The sequence below is a fragment of the Heterodontus francisci genome, chromosome 1, assembly GCF_036365525.1.
Source record: "Heterodontus francisci isolate sHetFra1 chromosome 1, sHetFra1.hap1, whole genome shotgun sequence".
NCBI lineage: Eukaryota > Metazoa > Chordata > Chondrichthyes > Heterodontiformes > Heterodontidae > Heterodontus > Heterodontus francisci.
The window spans coordinates 199,134,150-199,154,455 of NC_090371.1; the positions used below are offsets into that span (position 1 = coordinate 199,134,150).

At 43.8% G+C, this 20,306-nt stretch overlaps 1 protein-coding gene across 1 annotated transcript in view; it reads left to right on the forward strand.

The window, feature by feature from the left end:
• The first annotated feature begins 15,936 nt into the window (after positions 1–15,936).
• LOC137370235 (uncharacterized) overlaps positions 15,937–20,306 on the forward strand; it is a 28,739-nt gene continuing 24,369 nt past the window's right edge. The window contains exons 1-2 of the mRNA XM_068032635.1: positions 15,937–15,954; positions 16,870–17,034. Coding sequence (XP_067888736.1) covers positions 15,937–15,954; positions 16,870–17,034 — 183 coding nt within the window. The remainder of the gene's footprint in view (positions 15,955–16,869; positions 17,035–20,306) is intronic.

The window sequence follows — 20,306 nt, forward strand, 5'->3', positions numbered from 1 at the left end:
TGGTGCAGGCAGCATGGTAAATTGTTGCTGCCTGCTGTTTTAAATGATTTCTACTTGCGGCCAACACTAATCGCGCAGTTCAGTGGCTGCACACATTTGCAGGGAGCCCAATATTGTGAGTAACTTGCACTACTGAAAGGAAGCCTGCACCTCTTAAATGGGAGATGCATTGTGGCTGCAGGAAATCATGGGAGTCATCTGAAAGCTGAACCTGTGCTCTGATAATTTGAGCAATGGCAAATGTAGGAGAGTTTGCACGATGCTATTTTAGTCACAGCACTGGAGGTCTTGGTGGAGAGGAGGAAATGAGGAGAGACAGTGGGGGTGGGGGACGGGGGGGGTGGTTGCAGGAGGCACTCCAATCAATTGCTCAGGATGCAGTGGGAAAAAGTAATGGCGGAGGTCAAAGTCATGAGTGCTGTTCCAAGAACATGGATCCAGTGTAGGAAGAAATTTAACAATCTCACGAGTTGTCAAGGTAAGTGAGTTCATCTTCAAATGCCATATTGTACCAACTGCACCACTAACCTCATCCACTGCCCAATTCACTACAGCCCCATCACCCATCTACCACCAATCTCTATCAATCAGTAGTCAACCCGAAAATTCATATGTTTTACTTCACCCCAACACACTTAGCACAGTTGCAAGCCTCAAACCCACAACTCACAGCTCGTACACACTGGCAGTTATTCACCATAACAGCCACATCACCCAAACATGGGGCTGCATTTTCGTTATGGAGGTGGGAAACAGCAGCCAGGTCTGTTTTTGGGTCAGAGACCCGCCTCCAGTGGGAAATTGATTAAAGTTCAGATTTTCACAGGGCTGAGCCCTTAACTGATTTGGAGACAGGTTTCCTGTCCATTTATAGCCAATGGGATGGGAATGGAAGTGGTCTGATGAAATGTGGGGCTTATTTCGACACCCACGGCAGCCATCACTGAAGCTGCTAGTTGGCCTGAGGGATTGATCTGTGGTTTGTGCCAAAGCCTTTCAATGCACCAGAGGGAAGCGAGATGTCACAGGGGAGCTGGAGGTCTGGCACCTGGGGCAGGGCATACACTTGCTTCATCGATGCTACCTGGATCTAATGTTGGAGGCCATGAGGGAGAGGAGGGAGGCCCTCTTCTCCGAGGGTGGCAGTAGGAGGCCAACTCGTCATGCAGCAGGGGCACATCTCTGTTCAGCATCATCTCCCTCCGCATCTAATTCCTCCTCCTCTCTTACCTCCTGCTTCTGCTTATCCCTCGATGAGCTGTCTCCATCCAAGGCCTAAGCATCCTCAAGGTCCATGCCTCTCTGGAGGACCATGTTATGGAGAGTGCAGCTGATCATCACAATGACTGGGAACCTTGCAGGTAGGTATTGGAGGGCGGCACCTGGCCAGTCCAGGCACGAGAATCACACCTTGAGAAACCCGATGGCCAGCTTAATGGTTGTCCTGCTGAGTAGATGGCATTGGTTGTGTTACCTCTGTGCCTCTGTCTGGGGCTCTCATTGAGGGGTGAGTAGCCATCTCTTCAAGGGATATCCCTTGTCTCCCAGGATCCATCCATGCACATTGGGGGTTAGAGTGAATATCTGAGGCAGCCTATACTGGAGGAGGATGAAGGAGACATGGCAGCTGCCAGGAAAGTGAGCACAAACATGGAAGAAGCTTTTGTTGTGGTTGCAGACCAGTGGATGTTGAACGAGAGGAAGCCCTTCCTGTTGATGGATCTCACTGGCTGGTCGCTGGGTGCCTTGATGGCCACATCAGTGCAATCATGCCCTGCATCTGGGGGAATCCAGAATGGAGGCAAAACCCAATGTCCTTTGTCCCTGCAAGCATGTGTCTGTCATCAAATGAATGTGCTGTCCAGCTCTGACAAAGAGGACTTCATTGGCCAGCGAGATGCCATGGTGTGCAGTAATTTGTGAGATGCTGCTAAGATCCACAGATGATCCTTGGAAGGAGCCAGAAGTGAAGACGTTCAGGTCACAGTGACTATGATGGTTACTGGTAGGGCATGACGATCAGTGATGCAAGATGTGAGGTCTTCAGCGATGAGGTCAGAGATGTCTGTGACCATCTCCCTGGAGAGTCGCAGTTCTCCTGAGGCAATGGGTCACAGTCAGCTGCAGGTAGCTCCATCTTCAGCGATGGATCTTGTGTGAGGGTATGGCCTCCGTTGCCTTCCTGCCCCTTTTCAGTGTCCTCCTGATGCCTGGGATTCTGCTCTTCTGTGGAGGGTATTGTCCCTCACCCCACTGGACCCAAAACCTGCATGTCATGTCCCCAATGCCAGTTGCAGCCTTCCTTTTAGACAGCTGGATGACCCATTATGATTGGCAGCCTTGCCCCCTGCTCTTCTGCCCCCATGATGCCGGGGTTGGAGAGGGTAATCCCATTCAATGCCCCAGTGCAAAGTGCCCACTCTCCCTGCCACCAACGCAGCATAAAGGGCACCTACTTACCAAGTACTGAGTCCCCCTTTACCCTGCTGATCCTCTTATGGGGCTGAGTGGTGCCATGGGACAGCCTTGACTGGCTCCCCACTGTGTACCTGCCTCCCTGCAGCTGTTCAGAAAATGACAGCTTCTAAAACCAGTGTGGCTCTTTAAATATTCCAGCCTCCCAGTCCAACAAGCTCTTAATAAGCCTTTTAACTAGTTGAACTGCCCTAAGTTGGGAGGAGAACAGGATTTCTGTCCTGCTCTACACCCGCCCTGGTAATTATTGCCGGTGCCAGGATCGGCACATCGAAAATGACACACAGCCAGCTGCCAGTATTTTCAGGACCCCCCCACACACCTTCCCCACCTCTGTTCCCAACTTCAGGGTCCCAAAAACTCAGCCTTATGTGTACTGCACTCACTGATACACTTCCCTGTTTCTTGAAGGAGAAGGTGACGTAGAACACAAGTCAGCAGCAGAGAAGCATGCCTGCCTGCTTTAACCTCCATGGAGGAGATTGTGTTGGCCACCATGGGAAGGAATATTGCTGAATCCTTGGCCACTGGCAGGGCACTGGCAGGGCAAAAGCAATCAATAATGCAGTTATCCACATACTTAATCCTCTTTCTCTCATCTCCCTTCTTCCTCAGCACCAGCATAGAGTAGAAAAGAGGAATAAGGTGCATAATGTGAGAATGTTAGACAGTACTAGATAGGGGAGTTGCTCCGTATTAAATGGGAGTGAACTGAGAAGGACTGCAAGGAATGCAAAGATTGGATTACAATCATGTGTGTAAACAAGCAAAGTCGCAAAGTGTGGTGCATAAGGTTGGTGAACTACAAGCACAAATAGCAGTGCAGAAATATGATGTAGTGGCAATAACAGAAACATGGCTTAAAAATGATGAGGATTGGATACTTAATATACAAGAATTTAGTGTTCAGAAAAGATAGAGAAGGGAAAAAAGGGAGGTGGGGTGGCAGTCCTGATTAGGGAAGGCATTGCAGTGCTCGAAAGGGAGGATGTCCTTGAAGGGACAAGGACAGAATCCATTTGGTTAGAGTTGAGGAGAAAAAAGGGTAGGATCATGTTACTAGGGGTATTCTATAGTCCTCTAAATAGTGAAATTGATGATATTGGAGGACTTTAATTACCCAAATATCAATTTTAGACTAAAGGATAAGGAGGAGGAGGAATTTCTGAATTGTGTTCAGAAGAACTTCCTTGATCAGTATGTTCTCAGCCCAACTAGAAAAGAGGCATTGCTGGATCTGATGCTGGGAAATTAGATGGGCCAAGTGGAACAAGAGTTTGTTGGAGAGCACTTGGGTAAGAGTGATCATCGTACCATAAGGTTTAGTCGAGTAATGCAGAAAAGCAAGGAACAAGTAAGGTAGAACATCTAGATTGGAAGAGGGTTAATTTCCACACATTGAGAAAGGATCTAGCCAGGGTAAAATGGAACCAAAGGAACAGCTGGATTGGGACAATGGGTTATTTTTAAGGAAGAGATGCTTCAGGTACAGGTTAGGTACATTCCAACAAGGGCAAAAGGTAGGGGAACCAATAACAGGGCTCCTTGGATGACGAGTGAGATAGAGATTATGATGAAACAAAAACAAGGGTGTATAATGCATGTCAGGTAAATTCTTCGGGTGAGAACCAGACCATATACAAGAAGTTGAGAGAGGAGGTAAAGAGGAAAATAAGACTGGCAAAGAGAGAATATGAGAATAGAATAGTAGTCAACATAAAAGGGAACCCAAAAATCTTCTACCAGCATGTAAATAGTAACAGGTGGATGGAGTGCCTGAAAGTGTGGTGGTGGTAGATTAAATTGAGACCTTCAAAAGGGAATTATCTGAAGAGAAAAAATTTTCAGGGCGATGGGGAAAAGGTGGGGGAGTGGGTCTAGGTGAGTTGCTCCTGCAGAGAACTGGCAGAGACATGATGAGCTGAATGGCCTCCTTCTGTGCTGTAACCATTCTATGAGTGGAGCCTATTAGGGACAAAGAGGGTAATATATCCTTAGAGGCATAGGGCAAGGTTAATATACTTAATTAGTACTTTGTATCAGTGTTCACTAAGGATGTGGAATCTGACAAAATATCTCTGGAAGCAGTGAGAGTGAATTGAGAGGGGAAAGGTCCTAAAAAGGTTGGCTAGACTGAGGGTAGATAAGTCACCTGGTCTGGATGGCTCGCATCTCAAGTTGCTAAAAGAAATTCCAATCGTCCCTGGATAGGGGGGAGGTGCCAGAGGATTGGAGAATGGCAAATTTGACACCCTTATTCAAGAAAGGATGTAAGGACTGCCTAGCAACTACAGGCCAGTTAGTTTAACATCAGTGTTGGGTAAAGTTTTAGAAACAATAATCAGGGGGAAAAAAATCAACAGATACTTGGAAAGGTTTGAGTTAATTAAGGATAGGCAGCACTGATTTGTAAATGGCAGATCATGCTTGACTAATCTAATTGATTTTTCTGATGAAGTAACAGAGAAGGTTGATGAGGAGATTGCAGAGAATATTGTTTATATGGATTTTAAGAAAGCATCTGATAAAGTACCATATAAAAGGTTAGTTAACAAAATTGAGACTCATGGAATAGGAGGGTCATTGCCCAATTGGATAAAAAATTGGCTTAAGGACAGAAAGCAGCGTGTCACAGTAAATGGTTGTTTTTCAAACTGGAGGATGGTAGACAGTGGTGTTTCCCAAGGGTCAATGCTAGGATCATTGCTTTTTTTGCTATATATAAATGACTTGAATCTTGGAATATAAAGTAGAATTTCAAACTTTGCCGATGATACCAAACTTGAAGGTGTGGCAAATAGTGAGGATGATAGGAACCACCTGCAACAGGACATATATAGGCTAGCAGAATAGGCAGACAGGTGGCAGATGGAATTTAATACTAACAAGTGTGAGGTGATACATTTTAGCAGAAGGAATAGCGAGAGGCTGTATATATTTAATGGCACAGTTCCAAAGAGCGTGCAGGAACAGAGGGACCTGGGGACACCTGTGCATTGATCTTTGAAGATTTTTTTTTTATTCATTCATGGGATGTGGGCGTCACTGGCCAGGCCAGCATTTATTGCCCATCCCTAATTGCCCTTGAGAAGGTGGTGGTGAGCTGCCTTCTTGAACCGCTGCAGTCCATTTGGGGTAGGTATACCCACAGTGCTGTTAGGAAGGGAGTTCCAGGATTTTGACCCAGCGACAGTGAAGGAACAGCGATATAGTTCCAAGTCAAGATGGTGTGTGACTTGGAGGGGAACTTGAGGGTGGTGGTGTTCCCATGTATTTGCTGCCCTTGTCCTTCTAGTTGGTAGAGGTCGCGGGTTTGGAAGGTGCTATCTAAGGAGCCTTGGTGCATTGCTGCAGTGCATCTTGTAGATGGTACATACTGCTGCCTCTGTGCGTCGGTGGTGGAGGGAGTGAATGTTTGTAGATGGGGTGCCAATCAAGCGGGCTACTTTGTCCTGGATAGTGTCGAGCTTCTGGAGTGTTGTTAGAGCTGCACCCATCCAGGCAAGTGGAGAGTATTCCATCACACTCCTGACTTGTGTCTTGTAGATGGTGGACAGGCTTTGGGGAGTCAGGAGGTGAGTTACTCGCCTCAGGATTCCTAGCCTCTGACCTGCTCTTGCAGCCACAGTATTTATATGGCTACTCCAGTTCAGTGTCTGGTCAATGGTAGCTTTTAGGATGTTGATAGTGAGGGATTCAGCGATGGTAATGCTGTTGAATGTCAAGGGGAGATGGTGAGATTCTCTCATGTTGGAGATGGTCATTGCCTGGCACTTGTGTGGCGCGAATGTTACTTGCCACTTATCAGCCCAAGCATGGATATTGTCCAGCTCTTGCTGCATTTCAACATGGACTGCTTCAGTATCTGAGGAGTCACGAATGGTGCTGAAGATGTCAGGGCATATTGAGAGAGTAGTTAGTAAAGCATATGGGATCTCGGACTACAAAAGCAGGTAAATTATGCTGAACCTTTATAAAGCTCCGGTTAGGCCTCAACTGGAGAATTACATCCAATTCTGTTCACCACACTTTAGGAAGGATGTGAGGATCCTTGACAGGGTGCAGAGGAGATTTACCAGAATGGTTCCAGGGATGGAGAATATTGGTTACAATGTTAAGTTGGAAAAGCTGGGTTTGTTCTCCTTAGAGCAAAGGAGATTGAGGGGAGATTTTTAATAGATGTGTACAAGATTATGACAGGCTTAGATAAGTTAGACAAGGAAATACTGTTCCCAGTAACTAGTGGTACAAGGACTAGAGGACACAGATTGAAGATTTTGGAGAATAGATGCAGGGGAAATGTGAGGAAGAACTTTTTTTACACAGTAAAGCAAGAACAACAGCAATGGGTGGGGGGAGGAGATAAAGCGGGAACAACAGCAATGGGTGGGGGGAGGAGGTAAAGCGGGAACAACAGCAATGGGTGGGGGGGGGAGGTAAAGCAAGAACAACAGCAATGGGTGGGGGGAGGAGGTAAAGCAAGAACAACAGCAATGGGTGGGGGGAGGAGGTAAAGCAAGAACAACAGCAATGGGTGGGGGGAGGAGATAAATCAAAAACATCAGCAGTGGTGGCGGAAGGGTGGGGGGGTGGTGGGCGGGGGGGTGGCAGTGGTCCATCAGTAACAACAGCAATAGGGGGCCAGGAGTAACAGGTGCAGTTGTGGGATGGGGATGACCAGCAGCATCAGTGAAAGGCAGCAGTACAAGCAGGGCTTGCAGTGCTTTCAAGATGGCACCAACATCTGCATTTTCATCAGCTGATGCTACTATCAATGCCTCATAGCCTACCCCACGCCCGTCCTGCAATAGGACAGGCCCTGTGCTTCGGTTATGTTAAGTGGTCGGCCGACACATGATCACAGTTGGTCGGTCACCACATGATCACAGTTGGTTGGCCCTACATGTGACACACAGCGACTGCACCCACTTCTGGTGCTGCCACCTGGACCCACGACGGGCTGATAAAATTCAGCCCAAGTTAATGTGTGTGCAGCCGGTGGTACCTTGCACCATGGGGAGGCCTGAAATCTGTGCAAATCCCTGTGCTCACTCCACTTGTCTCTGGCAAGAGGGAATGAGATTAATCTGTCTCTCCCTCTGTATAGAGGGCCTCAATAACCTCCCTTACACAGCAGTGTACTGCAAACTGTGGGACGTTGCTTCTATCACCAGCAGCAGCCTGAAAGTAGCTGGACACATAAAAGTTCAGAGCCACAGTCACCTTGACTGCTACAGGCAATGTGTGCGCCTAGTCCTGCATTGAGGTTACAGTTGTGGCTACAGCAGTTGGCATATTTCAGTCACAATCTCCTCAGTGAAGCAAAGACATCACAAGCATTGATCCTTGCAAAAGTTGAGGTAAGAGAATTGCTCCATAAAAACCCGCTATGGATATGACCTCCTGCTGAAAACCCTTCTCCCCCTCATCCTCCCTCTTCCTGCAGCTTGTCCTTTCTGTGTGGCCTCCCTTCATTCTCCCAGTCAGGCTCAATTCCAAAAGGCAACCCATGGTAATGACCTGGAACTCGCTGCCCACAAGGATGGTGGAAGCAGAGACAATCAATAACTTCAAGAGGAAGTTGCATGGCTACTTGAGAGAAATAGACTCTCAGGGCAATAGGGATCAAACGGGGGAGTGAGATTGACAACATAGCTCCGTGGAGAGCGGCATAGACTCCTTCTGTCAAATGGTCTCCTTCTGTGCTGTAACTGAATCTGTGAATGACTCTATATTTGGAAGTGACTTGTTTCAGCACAAGATTTTAAATGAACAAAAAGTACTTCAGCACCTGCCAGACCATTCCTTGTAAACTATTCAAACTTCAGCCAACTACAGGAAAACTCCAACACACATGCAACAGAAACCAAAAGAAATAATCCAGTAGATGATCTGTAAGTAGTTCATGATCCCTTCAATTAGCACTGGTGTGGAGTCCTTCATACTGTTGAACCTCATGTTCAGCTGTGCGAAGTTGAGACTGGAGCTGGAGTGGCATCGAAAATGGCAGACCCAGCATCAAATCAGTGTTGCATACTGATTAGCATCATAATCTGCCTGCTCTACATGCTGCCAGTTGTTATTAGATACATGCACAAACCCTTTTTTACCAAGATGGCGTCTGGGCACACTTTCCGTGAGGCACCACAGAGCCAAATTCTACTGTTCCCCAAGTCTATTAAAAAGCTTTGTAAGCCTAATATCTCAACTTGCACATGTAAAAACTAGATCTTTTCAGCATGTCATTTTGCAAGATAGCATGCAGATACTTCATACGGTTATGAAAGTGCTTCTATATTTTTTATTAAGTATATGTTATATTTAAATTGTGAAGATGGATTCATTGGAAGGCTGAAGATTTCATGGAAGATGGACTTCATTTATTGTTGACAGTTCATTGAAAGGACACTTAAATGTTGGTTAAAAACAGCCTTGATGGAAGTCATGTGCTTGAAGCAATAAACAGCAGAAACATTGGTGACCTGGGGAAGATATTTACAGAGAAGTGACAGGTCAAGATTTATAGGGGTCAGGAGGCTTGACTCTTGAGATTTGTTTTTGGTTTCGCTTTGGACAGTGTGTTGGGGTGTGAACTATTTTGAAGACAGTTGGAGAAAACCAGCCAAGAGAGCAGCCACCATCAGCTCACCCTCTTCCATCTCTTTGAGAACTTCTTGAGAATCAAGTGTAAGAAATAGAAACAGTGAAGAGAAAGCACCTGCCTGAAAAGCCTGCCAGAAACCCCTAATGCTGCATTTCTCTTGGAAAGCCTGCCAAACTGATCCTCAGCATCATTTGAAAAGAACAGCTCTAGAAAGATCCCAGTGACAGCCGTCTATGCGTATTTAGGATGCCAAACCAAAAAGGGACAACTGACATCTTTCCATATCTTCTTTTTTTTCTTCAAGAATTAGCAAGTATTTGGCCAAAGTAATCTTTTTATTGTCTTTTTTTTGTAACAGATCTCTGCAGAGAGAATTTCGGTATTTTGTTCAGAAAGTGTGTGAGTGTGTGTGTGTGTGTAGGAGGGGGGTGGAATTTAAAATGGGAACTTTCATATTTCAATCTGTGTGTTAATGCTTTGCTTCATTACTGGATAAATCTTGTTTGATAATAAATAACTAATTTTGTTTTTTTAGAGAAACCTAGTTGGTGTATTTTATTCTGGGATAAAGAGTAGAGTGTATGATTGACTCCATCAGTAACTGGGTAAACATTTTTAAAAATATATATTGTGACCTGTGGAGAAGTGGAACTAGAAGTAGCACTCCTCCCGCCTCAGTCGTAACAATACATTGTTCTGTTGAATCTATGTTTACTTCTCCATTCGGCAATAAAATCATTTCCCTGAAGATAGGCAATTAAAGGATAGGATCTGTGCACAGTCTGTTCTCATCATGTCTCCATAAGTTTTTTTCTCCTGCAATTCTGAAAGGGAAAATGGCACGTGTTTCCTTTTCACTGTCACCACTGGCAAATATTCATTTATCTTTGTAATGCTGCAGGTTCTCCTATGGTGATGTTAATACTGGTATTGCATGCTGATATCTGTAATGGTGATGCTAAGTGATTAGCTTGGCTCAGTTAGGAAAATAGGAACTGGAGTAGGCTATTTAACCCCTCAAGCCTGTTCAATGAGATCATGGCTGATTTGCAACCTAAGTCTACATACCTGCCATTGCTCCATATCCCATTAAGGCCTTTTGGTTAGCAAAAATCTATCAATCTCAGTTTTAAAATTAACAATGGATCAAACATCAATTGCTGTTTGCGGAAGAGAGTTCCAAACTTCTGCCGCTCTTTGTGTATAGAAGTGTTTCCTAATTTCACTCCTGAAAGGTCTGGCTTGAATTTTTAGACTATGGCCTCCTGGTCCTCGACACTGCAACAAGTGGATATAGTTTCTCTCAATCTATTCTATCTGCTCTCCTTCGTATCTTGAAAACTTTGATCAAATCACCCATTAACTTTCTAAATTTCATACAACCTTTGTTTGTTTGATCTCTCCTCATAGCGTGACCCTTAGAATCTAGGTATTATTCTAATAAGGCTACACTGCACTCTCTCCAGTTGCCAGTACTCTCTGGGCCAGTAGGTTGTAGGTCCAAGAACTCTAACTGATTGAGTTATTCGAGAAGGTGACAGTTTGATGGACAGGTGCCTTTGACAAGGTACCACATTGGAAATTATCAGGGATGATCAAAGTAGAGAGTATCAAAGAAAGGGGAGTAAATGGGATGAAAACAATGGGTTAGTAGAAAGGAGTAAGGGGGGAAATTTTTACCTATCCCACTGGCCACTATTTTAACTGTTCATTGCTATTTGGTGGCTGAGCTACCCAGTGTAGGTGACAGCCTCATAAATTTATACAAATCTGGATTCTATTGCATCAATTCAGGTTCTTTCCCAAACATGTTAGCTCGTGTTCCTAGCTAAAAATCAGTTTCCATAAATAATACTGCCCATGACATAAAATTATTTAAAAAGAGAACTTGCAATTATATTGCACCTTTCACAATCTTGGGACATTCCAAAGCTCTTCGCAGTCAATGAAATACTTTTGTAGTCACTGAAAAGCACTATATAAATGCAAGTTCTTTCTTTGATGTAGCGCTCTAACTCAATGATATTCTAGCCATGCACCGTGGTCATTAAAGAAAAGCTGTATGTAGCAGAGAGCTCTTAGGCATGTCAGTTTTTAATGAATGAAGTCATTTGTTTTTAAAACAACCCAAATGTAGTATTTAATGTTTGATGTAGTACAAGGTGAAAAATGTATCTCAGAAAAATTAGACAGCACCTGATCTTTTTACCATAGTATCACTAACCATATTTATAGTCCCTGGCAAAACCACCTGGCTATAACTTAAGATAGCTGCCACGGCAAGCTCAATGCCAGCACAGAAGCAGTTATAAATTTGTGCCATCTGCTGAACAGACAGATTCTGCCACTGGGATGGCACCGCCAATAGCAGTTGAGATCATCAACATCTTCAACTGCTAAACCTCATCTATAATCGTAGCAAATTTGCTACCTACTGATGTAGCAACCCAATAACTAATGCATAGCTTAGCAAGGGTAATATTTTTGCACTGCACAGCACAGCCACAAGTAGCACATAACTGCTAAGCAATGACAATAGCCAATAAGGAAAAACCCACCCACCATCGCTGCAACCTGCACCATCAACATCTTGGAGGTCACCATTGGGCAGCAGCTTAACTGGGCCAGCCACATCAGCACCATGGCTACAACAGGAGGACAGGCTGGATACTGTACAAGAAGTGGCTCAAAGAGAAAGGGTGGGACAGCCAAATTTAGCGCCCCATGGATGTCAAAGAGCTAACAGGGTAAGATAAGGCAGAAAAGAAAAGCTTATGTCAGACACCAAGAACTCAACACTACAAAAAGCCGAGAGGAGTATAGAAAGCGGAGGGAAGAAATCAAAAAGGAAATTAGGAAAGCAAAGAGACGGCGTGAAAGAATATCAGCAAGTAAAATCAAGGAGAACCCAAAGATGTTTTATCAATACATTAAGAGTAAGAGGATAACGAAGGAAAGAGTAGGGCACATAAGAGACCCAAAAGGTAAACTATATGTGGAGGCAGAAGATAGGTGCAGCTGCAACAACACTTAAGAAGCTCAACACCATCCTGGACAGAGCTCTTTGCATGATCAGTGCCCCTGCCACTGAACTCAACTTCTCACCCCTTTACCCACCCTATACACTGTGGCTGCAGTGTGTAATATCTGGACTGGGACAACTCTGATAGCTTATTTCGACAGCACCTGCCAGCCCCGCAATCCATACCAGAAAAGGACAAGAGCAGCAATGTCATGGGAACACCATCACTTTCAAATTCCCCTTCAATCACATACCTTTCTAAATGAGTAGACTGCGGAGACCCAATGTTGAAGCTCGCATATGCAGTATAGCCACTTGGGTGCCTCACTGTGACCCCATTCCATGAAGAAGTTAATGCCATCAGGAGATGAAGGAAGGAGGAAAATGAGTAAGAATTACAAAAAAGCTACTCTAATACTCAAGCTTTGATGTCAGGGTGAGACTGGTCTTCGGTGATAGCACAAAATGGACGAGAGGGAATCAGCAGTTCGTTTTACATACCACCATATTCCTTTTTCCATCGAAGTCAATATGGTTCAAAAATAATTTGGCTCTGAAATGCTTTGAGACATCATAGGCCAGATACTGAAGCAGTCCATGTAGAAATGCAGCAAGACCTGGACAATATCCAGGCTTGTGCTGATCAGTGGCAAGTAACATTCGTGCCACACAAGTGCCAGGCAATAACCATCTCCAACAAGAGAGAAACTAACCATCTCCCCTTGACATTCAATGGCATTACAGTTGCTGAATCCCCCACTATTAAAATTCTGGGGGTTACCATTGACCAGAAGCTGATTTGGAGTAGCCATATAAACACCGTGGCTACAAGAGCAGGTCAGAGGCTGGGAATCCTGAGGCGAGTACGAACATACGAATTAAGAGCAGGAGTAGGCCACTCAGCCCTTCGAGCCTGCTCCACCATTCAATAAGTTCATGGCTAAACTGATTACTCCACATTTCCACCTACCCCGGATAACCTTCCACCCCCTCAAGAATCTACCTAACTCTGCCTTAAAAATATTCAAAGACTCTGCTTTCACGGCCTTTTGAGAAAGAAAATTCCAAAGACTCATGACCCTCTGAGAGAAAAACTTTCTCCTCATCTCTGTCTTAAATGGGCGACCCCTTAATTTTAAAGAGTGATCCCTAGTTCCAGATTCTCCCACAAGGGGAAACATCCTTTCCACATCCACCCTGTCAAGACCCCTCAGGATCTTATATGTTTCAATCAAGTTGCCTCTTACTCTTCCAAATTCCAGCAGATACAAGCCTAGCCTGTCCAATCTTTCCTCCTAAGACAGCCTGCCCATTCCAGGTATTAGTCTAGTAAACCTTCTCTATACTGCCTCCAATGCATTTATATCCTTCCTTAAATAAGGAGACCAGTACTGTGCACAGTACTCCAGATGTGATCTCACCAATGCCCTGTATAGCTGAAGTGTAACCGCCCTACTTTTGTATTCTATTCCCCTTGTGATAAATGATAACATTCTATTGGCTTTCCTAATTATGTACTGTACCTGCATACTAACTTTTTGTGATTCATGCACTAGGACACCCAGATCCCTCTGCATCTCACAGCTCTGCAATCTCTCACCATTTAGATAATATGCTTTTTTAGAAATTCTTCCTGCCAAAGTGGACAATTTTCCACTTTCCCACATTATACTCCATTTGCCAGGTCTTTGCCCACTCACTTAATCTATCTGTATCCCTTTGTAGCCCCCTTATGTCCTCTTCACAACTTACTTTCCTACCTATCTTTGTGTCATCAGCAAATTTAGCAACCATACCTTCGGTCCCTTCATCTAAGTCATTTATATAAATTGTAAAACGTTGAGGCCCCAGCATAGATCCCTGAAGCACACCGTTTTTTACATCTTGCCAACCAAAAATGACCCATTTATGCCTACTCTCTGTTTCCTGTTAGCTAGCCAATCTTCTATCCATGCCAATATGTTACCCCCTACACCATGAGCTTTTATTTTCTGCAGTATTTGATGTGGCACCTTATCAAATGCCTTCTGGAAATCTAAGTACAATACATCCACCAGTTCCCCTTTATCCATAGCACATGTAACGCCCTCAAAGAACTCTAATAAATTGGTTAAACATGATTTCCCTTTCACAAAACCACCTCCTGACTCCCCAAAGCCTGTCCACCATCAGGAGTGTGATGGAATACTCTCCACTTGCCTGGATGGGTGCAGCTCCAACAACACTCAAGAACCTCGACACCATCCAGGATAAAGCAGCCCGCTTGATTGGCACCCCATCCACAAACATTCACTCCCTCCAACACCAATGCACAGTGGTAGCAGTGTGTACCATCTACAAGATGCACTGCAGCAATGCACCAAGGCTCCTTCGACAGCACCTTTCAAACCAGCAACCTCTACCACCGAGAAGGACAAAGACAGCAGATGCATGGGAACATCACCACCTGCAAGTTTTCCTCCAAGTCACACACCATCCTGACTAAGAACTATATCGCCGTTCCTTCACTGTCGCTGGGTCAAAATCCTGGAACTCCCTTCCTAACAGCACTGTGGGTGTACCTACCCCACATGGACTGCAGTGGTTCAAGAAGGCAGCTCACTAACACCTTCTCAAGGGCAATTAGGGATGGGCAATAAATGCTGGCTTTGCCAGCGACACCCACATCACATGAAAAAAACATAAAAAAAAGAAAGGTGGCTTACAAATGTAAATCCTTTCTTCATTTTTTATTTCACCCCATAAATGAAAGTTGTTGTTGTAGTAGATACTTATATCAAAAACTGTAATGATGTCATGAATACTGCAGGCAAAGTGTTTCTTTCCACCAAGATAATGGAATAAAAGCATCAAAAATTCTCAGCCTTGTTCCAATGGTGGGAGAGCAGGTACCTTCGACCTCTGCTCTTCATCCCAAGTTATCCAAGGTTCAGACTAGGCATTCAAATCGCAGCAGTGAACATCTAAGCCATTATGGGTGCATGTTTGATGCCTGCCAGGGTTGGCTATATAGCAAAACTGATTCCAGCAGGCTACTTAATGATCTGTTGGTGCCCCAGGTGAAGACATTTTTGTGTAGGTAACGAATCTGCTCCTTTATAAGGTGACCAACATTGCAAGTGGAGCCAGCATTTTGATTGGGAATTCAGGCCAAGCCCCAGGCCTGGACTTCAAGTTGAACTCGTCCTGGGGTTGAAGTCACTTGACGTTAGGGAGGCTGAGCCAAAGAAATTCCCGGTGTAGAAATTTCCTTACCTCAACATGATCTTCTCAGATGTCATCGACCATGCTTAAGGTTAATGGAACTTCTATCCAAACAGGCCCCACTGGAACCTGACATCAGATTTCCTAGCAAGCCACAACACATTCTCAATCAACCTATCCTGGGAGAAGGCCACTGGCCACTTAGAAATTCATGGCCAAGATGTTTTTCCATTATAAACTTATTTGCTACTTAAATTTGTGTCACATATTCCAACTGTTCAGTTACTTCAAACTATAAAAAATTAAAATACAATGATGCAATTGATGTATTATTTTAACTTATTTTATCTTATCCTGCTCTTTAAGATTCTTTTCACCAGGCACCGGGGCTGGATTTTACCATAGGCGACTTTTACGTCGGTGGCGAATCCGCTTCCGCCTAGCCCGGGGATCCGACCCACATTTTACGGGTACCCGGGCTTTAATTGTCCCGAGGCGGGACTTCCATCCGCTTGAGGGAGGAGGTCCCGCCTCAGTGAGCTGCCTGCCAATCAGCGGGCCGGAGGCTCTTAGTCCCAGCAGTGGCCACCTTTCCCAGTGGCACTGCTGGGACTGCAGCCCAGCTGACACCATGGTGCCAGGACTTCAGGTAAGTTGGGCTTGCCTCGACGGAGGGGGTGATCGGTTGTGGCGGCGAGGCAAGGGTAGTCATTTGGCAGGAGTGGGGGGGACATCTTGTGTCCCGGGTGTGGGTTGGGAGGTGGGGGCGGCCTTCAGTCAGGCACCCTGTGCCCGACTGCCATGGCACCACCCACCCCGGCACGCGGAAAGGCCAGAAGCTATCGCTGGGTGGCCTTTCACGTCCCCAGCACGCCCGCTGACCATGAGTAAAATACCCGTGGAGGTGGGCGAGGGCCCTTAAGTAGCTGTTAAGTGGCCACTTAAGTGCCTTGGTTGGCCTCAGGCAGGCAGGCGGGCCGTTAACCCCCCCCCCCCCCACCCACCCGCTGTAAAGTTGGCCGGAGGCAGGAGTGGAGCAGGAAGGCCTCCAGAGCCTCCCACTTAATTTTACGCCACCCCCACGCCACCATCTGATCCGCTGGGGTGGCATAAAATTCAGTCTCAACTCCCTATAGAGGTGATGGGCTGACAACTTACTCCCAAGCATCTTTTGAACTTGCTCCTGAGGCACATAACAGGGAAATGCCTGGCTACAGTGAAGTTCCTGGCCTCTGGTCAACTTCTTCCCATATGAGAATGCAGCTGAGATTTGGAGTTTACTCATTTCGTAACAGTACACTGTACCACACATATTAGCATTTGTTTTTAATTGGACCATGATTTTCTTTGATCTAAGAAATATGCATCAAATCTAGTCATCAGATTGAATTACCTGTCAGTGATTCCCCGTAATGCCCTGTTCCTCACATTGCTATTGTCTTTGTGCATTTTATTAAACCTACTCTGAATAGTGTCCCTCCCTCTGGATTTTCCTAAAAGTTCTTGCCAACCATGTGTCATTCCACCCACAGTCCTTCATTCCAAAGTTCCTTTTTTCACACAGAACAAAAAATATCAGCCTCCCCAGAAGTGCTGCAGTCTCCACAGTTGCAGTCATAGGTTTCTGTCTCAGTCATTGCTTAAAGTCCCCAGGAAACAGAGAAGAATGTTCGCTATAATATTCTATTCATTCTGGGTGATAAACTGCTTTTGGTTAGCGACATTGTTGGTAAGTTGATTTATTGCTTCCTTTTTATTAGTTAATGTATTATTCAGAATTTTCAACGATTGTACAAAAGTTCTGCTTTCTGGAATTAGGTGGATCAACAAGTTTGGGACTCTCTTGCTTCTGAAGCCAGCGTTCAAGTACAACTGAGACTATTAAAAGTCTCATTTCTCTGCTAGTTGCTATATCTACATTATACTGACTCTGGCATTAACTGGTCGTGGACAATTCTGGTTCCATTCCAGTTCCACTGGAGGCAATTCAAACATTTTCCAGCAATTTTAATGCTCAGACAGTGGAAACTCACTCAAAAAACCCCCAATCCTACTATGGAATAATATATACGTGCAGGTTAGAATAACCCCTCAACAAAAATAACAAGAATGCATTGATTTTCAGGAGTTTTGCTTGATTGCCTTGGACCATGGAGTATTTTTAGAACTTAGCCTCAGGAGATTAAAGAGAGTTGAGGTCGAGTCTATGATCTGTGAAAAGAACAGAGTTTCCTTTAATCTTTCTACACATTACTAAATAGGTACTGAACTGCACCATACTATGCTATTTAGAGGTGCATTCATCTTCATTTGCCATAACAAAATGAATTGAAAGAGCATGGGGTGAAAATTCATGTGCAGTGAAACAGGTTTCATCCACAGCACAAGTGGCTCATAGTTAAGGGTTAAGTGGTACTAAATTATCAATCACTGAAAGAGACTATCAGATTGCCTTGGTAAATGAAAATGGAAATTTTCACACTGGGATTCTGGAGGGTACTCTTCTAAATTTAAGGTACATTATCAGAACACAGTAGAAGAATCATGATCCTGCAGCCAGAAATATTGATAAAGGCAATAAAAATGGAAAAGTGTTCCATTTCCATTGATGCCTCAGAATGCTCCAATTTATAATTCTACTTTAATGTTTTTTTTTGTTCTTTCTAATTCCACTGTGGCTGTTTATAATGAATAAATTAATATCATTAATCAGGCAATCCTTTGTTAAAATAGGGTATGCAGAAGTTTTATATTTTTTGTTGAATATATGTTAAACTTACTGGATGGCATTCATTGATACTAAACAGGTTTCCAAAAGGTAGTTTTCTAGTACATTGTTGTATAAACTTCTTTTGTGGTTAAAAAGTTCCTTTTTATTTTATACCTTTGGTTAGATATGGACTTGACTGTAACTGCTTCCCTCTTTACAACAATAGAAGCCTGATATTCTTGACAGATTCAAAAGGTAATAGAAGAACAAGATTATGGGTAAAATGAATACTTTCCATGATACCAGTTATTTCCTGTGCTGGAAAGGAAGAAAGAAAGAACTGTGCAATTTATATGGCACGTTATCACATCTCTCAGCATATTCTAATACACTTCATATACATTAAAATGGGTTGGATGTTGCAGTAAAAATATCAGTGAAGCTAACAGCATTCATTTTTATGAATTTGCAAATTGACCAGCAGATTTTAGCAACTGCACATGAGTAGTTAAATGCATAAATGAAGAAGTTGCTGTCTGAAATGTCCTGCACTTCCTAAAGCCATACGAAACCGCTACCTTGCCATCTGACACAACATTCAAATACATTGAATGACATGAAGTTGCTGTATTTAGCATATCAATATTAACTAAATATGCCAGGAAAAGATAAGGCTTGTCCATTCTGGTGTAAGTACCCATTTAATGGCATGGGAAGTCTTAGTTATTGCGAAACAACATCTCTGGCACTGAAATTAAAATTTAACAAGTGTGGAGTCTTATTCCTTCAAATTTTAATTGTAGTTGAAGATACTAAATTTTTTTTAACTTTTTCTTTCTGTCTCTTTCTTCCTCTCTCTCTTAATCCAATCTTTTTTCCATTTCTTTATTTTACTTTCTGTACCTGAGTTTACATTGACTTTAATATTCTAACTGATACTTCCTGGTTCATGCGCTGCCCTGCCCATTAATGACTCTTCAATCTGATTGGTTAAGAAGATACACAGTCGCTTGCCCTGTTCACACAGGTCTCAGATCCTCTGTAGATGGCGCTGAGTTTTTGGATATTTGGCTGGCAGGAACTTCAGCTGACAAGAACTTTGAGTGCAAAAGCCCAAAGAAAGTTTATGGCCAAGAGCAAGTCTATCAAATGGCAGCTGCCATTCGTTCGCTGCTGACTGCAAAATCTGGCCCAATAAATTAATTTGAAATTACCATTACCAATTAGGGTAAATGTGGCAATCATCTTACTGATAAGCAATTACTTATACCCCACAAACAGCAATTACAAGAATGTCCAGTTCATCTGTTTTTGGTAGTGTTATTACAAAATGAACAATGTTTGTTGCAGTTGCGATTCATCACAAATAAAATTTTCAGCTGTCTTTATGGAGGTGACGATTAATGTAAAATCATGGCACTTCTGGTATGTGACCCCTAACCCATTCAAAACGTGTGCACAGATCTCACATGCTGTTAGCTTTTTGAGTAATTTACAAAGAGACATTGCATGATCATTAACGATAAAAGGTGGAATTTCACACATACACACACATTCACAATTACGTGTCCATTTCGCTATAAGTTGAGGGGAGGGAGAATTCCATTTCGAAAAGTCTATTCTACTTCTCCTCTTTTGCTTAGTTCAGTGTTCCACACTTCTAAAAATCTAAACCTTTCAACAGAATTAAATATGTAATACAATTGAAATTAATTTGTTTGTCTCATGAATGCTATGATTTGAGAAGAAGTCTACAGTTCAGTAGCTAATTGCACTTCATTTCAAAATTCAAAGGGAGAGTGTTTTGACATTATGGGGCACACGGGGTTTAAAACAGCAATTTCCAAAATAATGTAATTTTTCACTGAAACTAAACTAAACTGAACTCATGTAACCATGACAACATCAGCAAAACTCTTCACTGTTCACTGAGCCTGTGACAATTCTGACGCAATACCACGTCAAGGCAGGCTTGGAGTCCCTTCAGACCTTGCCTGTGGGAATGCCATCTGTTTCCAGGCAGGCAAGTACTTATATAAACTTTTACTAAATGGATTTTTAATTCTACTTGTCAGACTTTTATTTTGTTTTTCCACAATAATTTTCTCCCCTCCTCTCCTGAAGTTTCTGACTCATATTGGAGAAGTTCCACAGGCACTTCGCCCAAATGCCACTTCTTCATGTGTGAGCCCTGACTGAGTTTTAGCAGGCAATTCAATCTGGTGATTCGGTTCTCATCTGACACCTACACTTGTGTACTTTCCAGCAGGTATCATTAGATTGCAATCAGG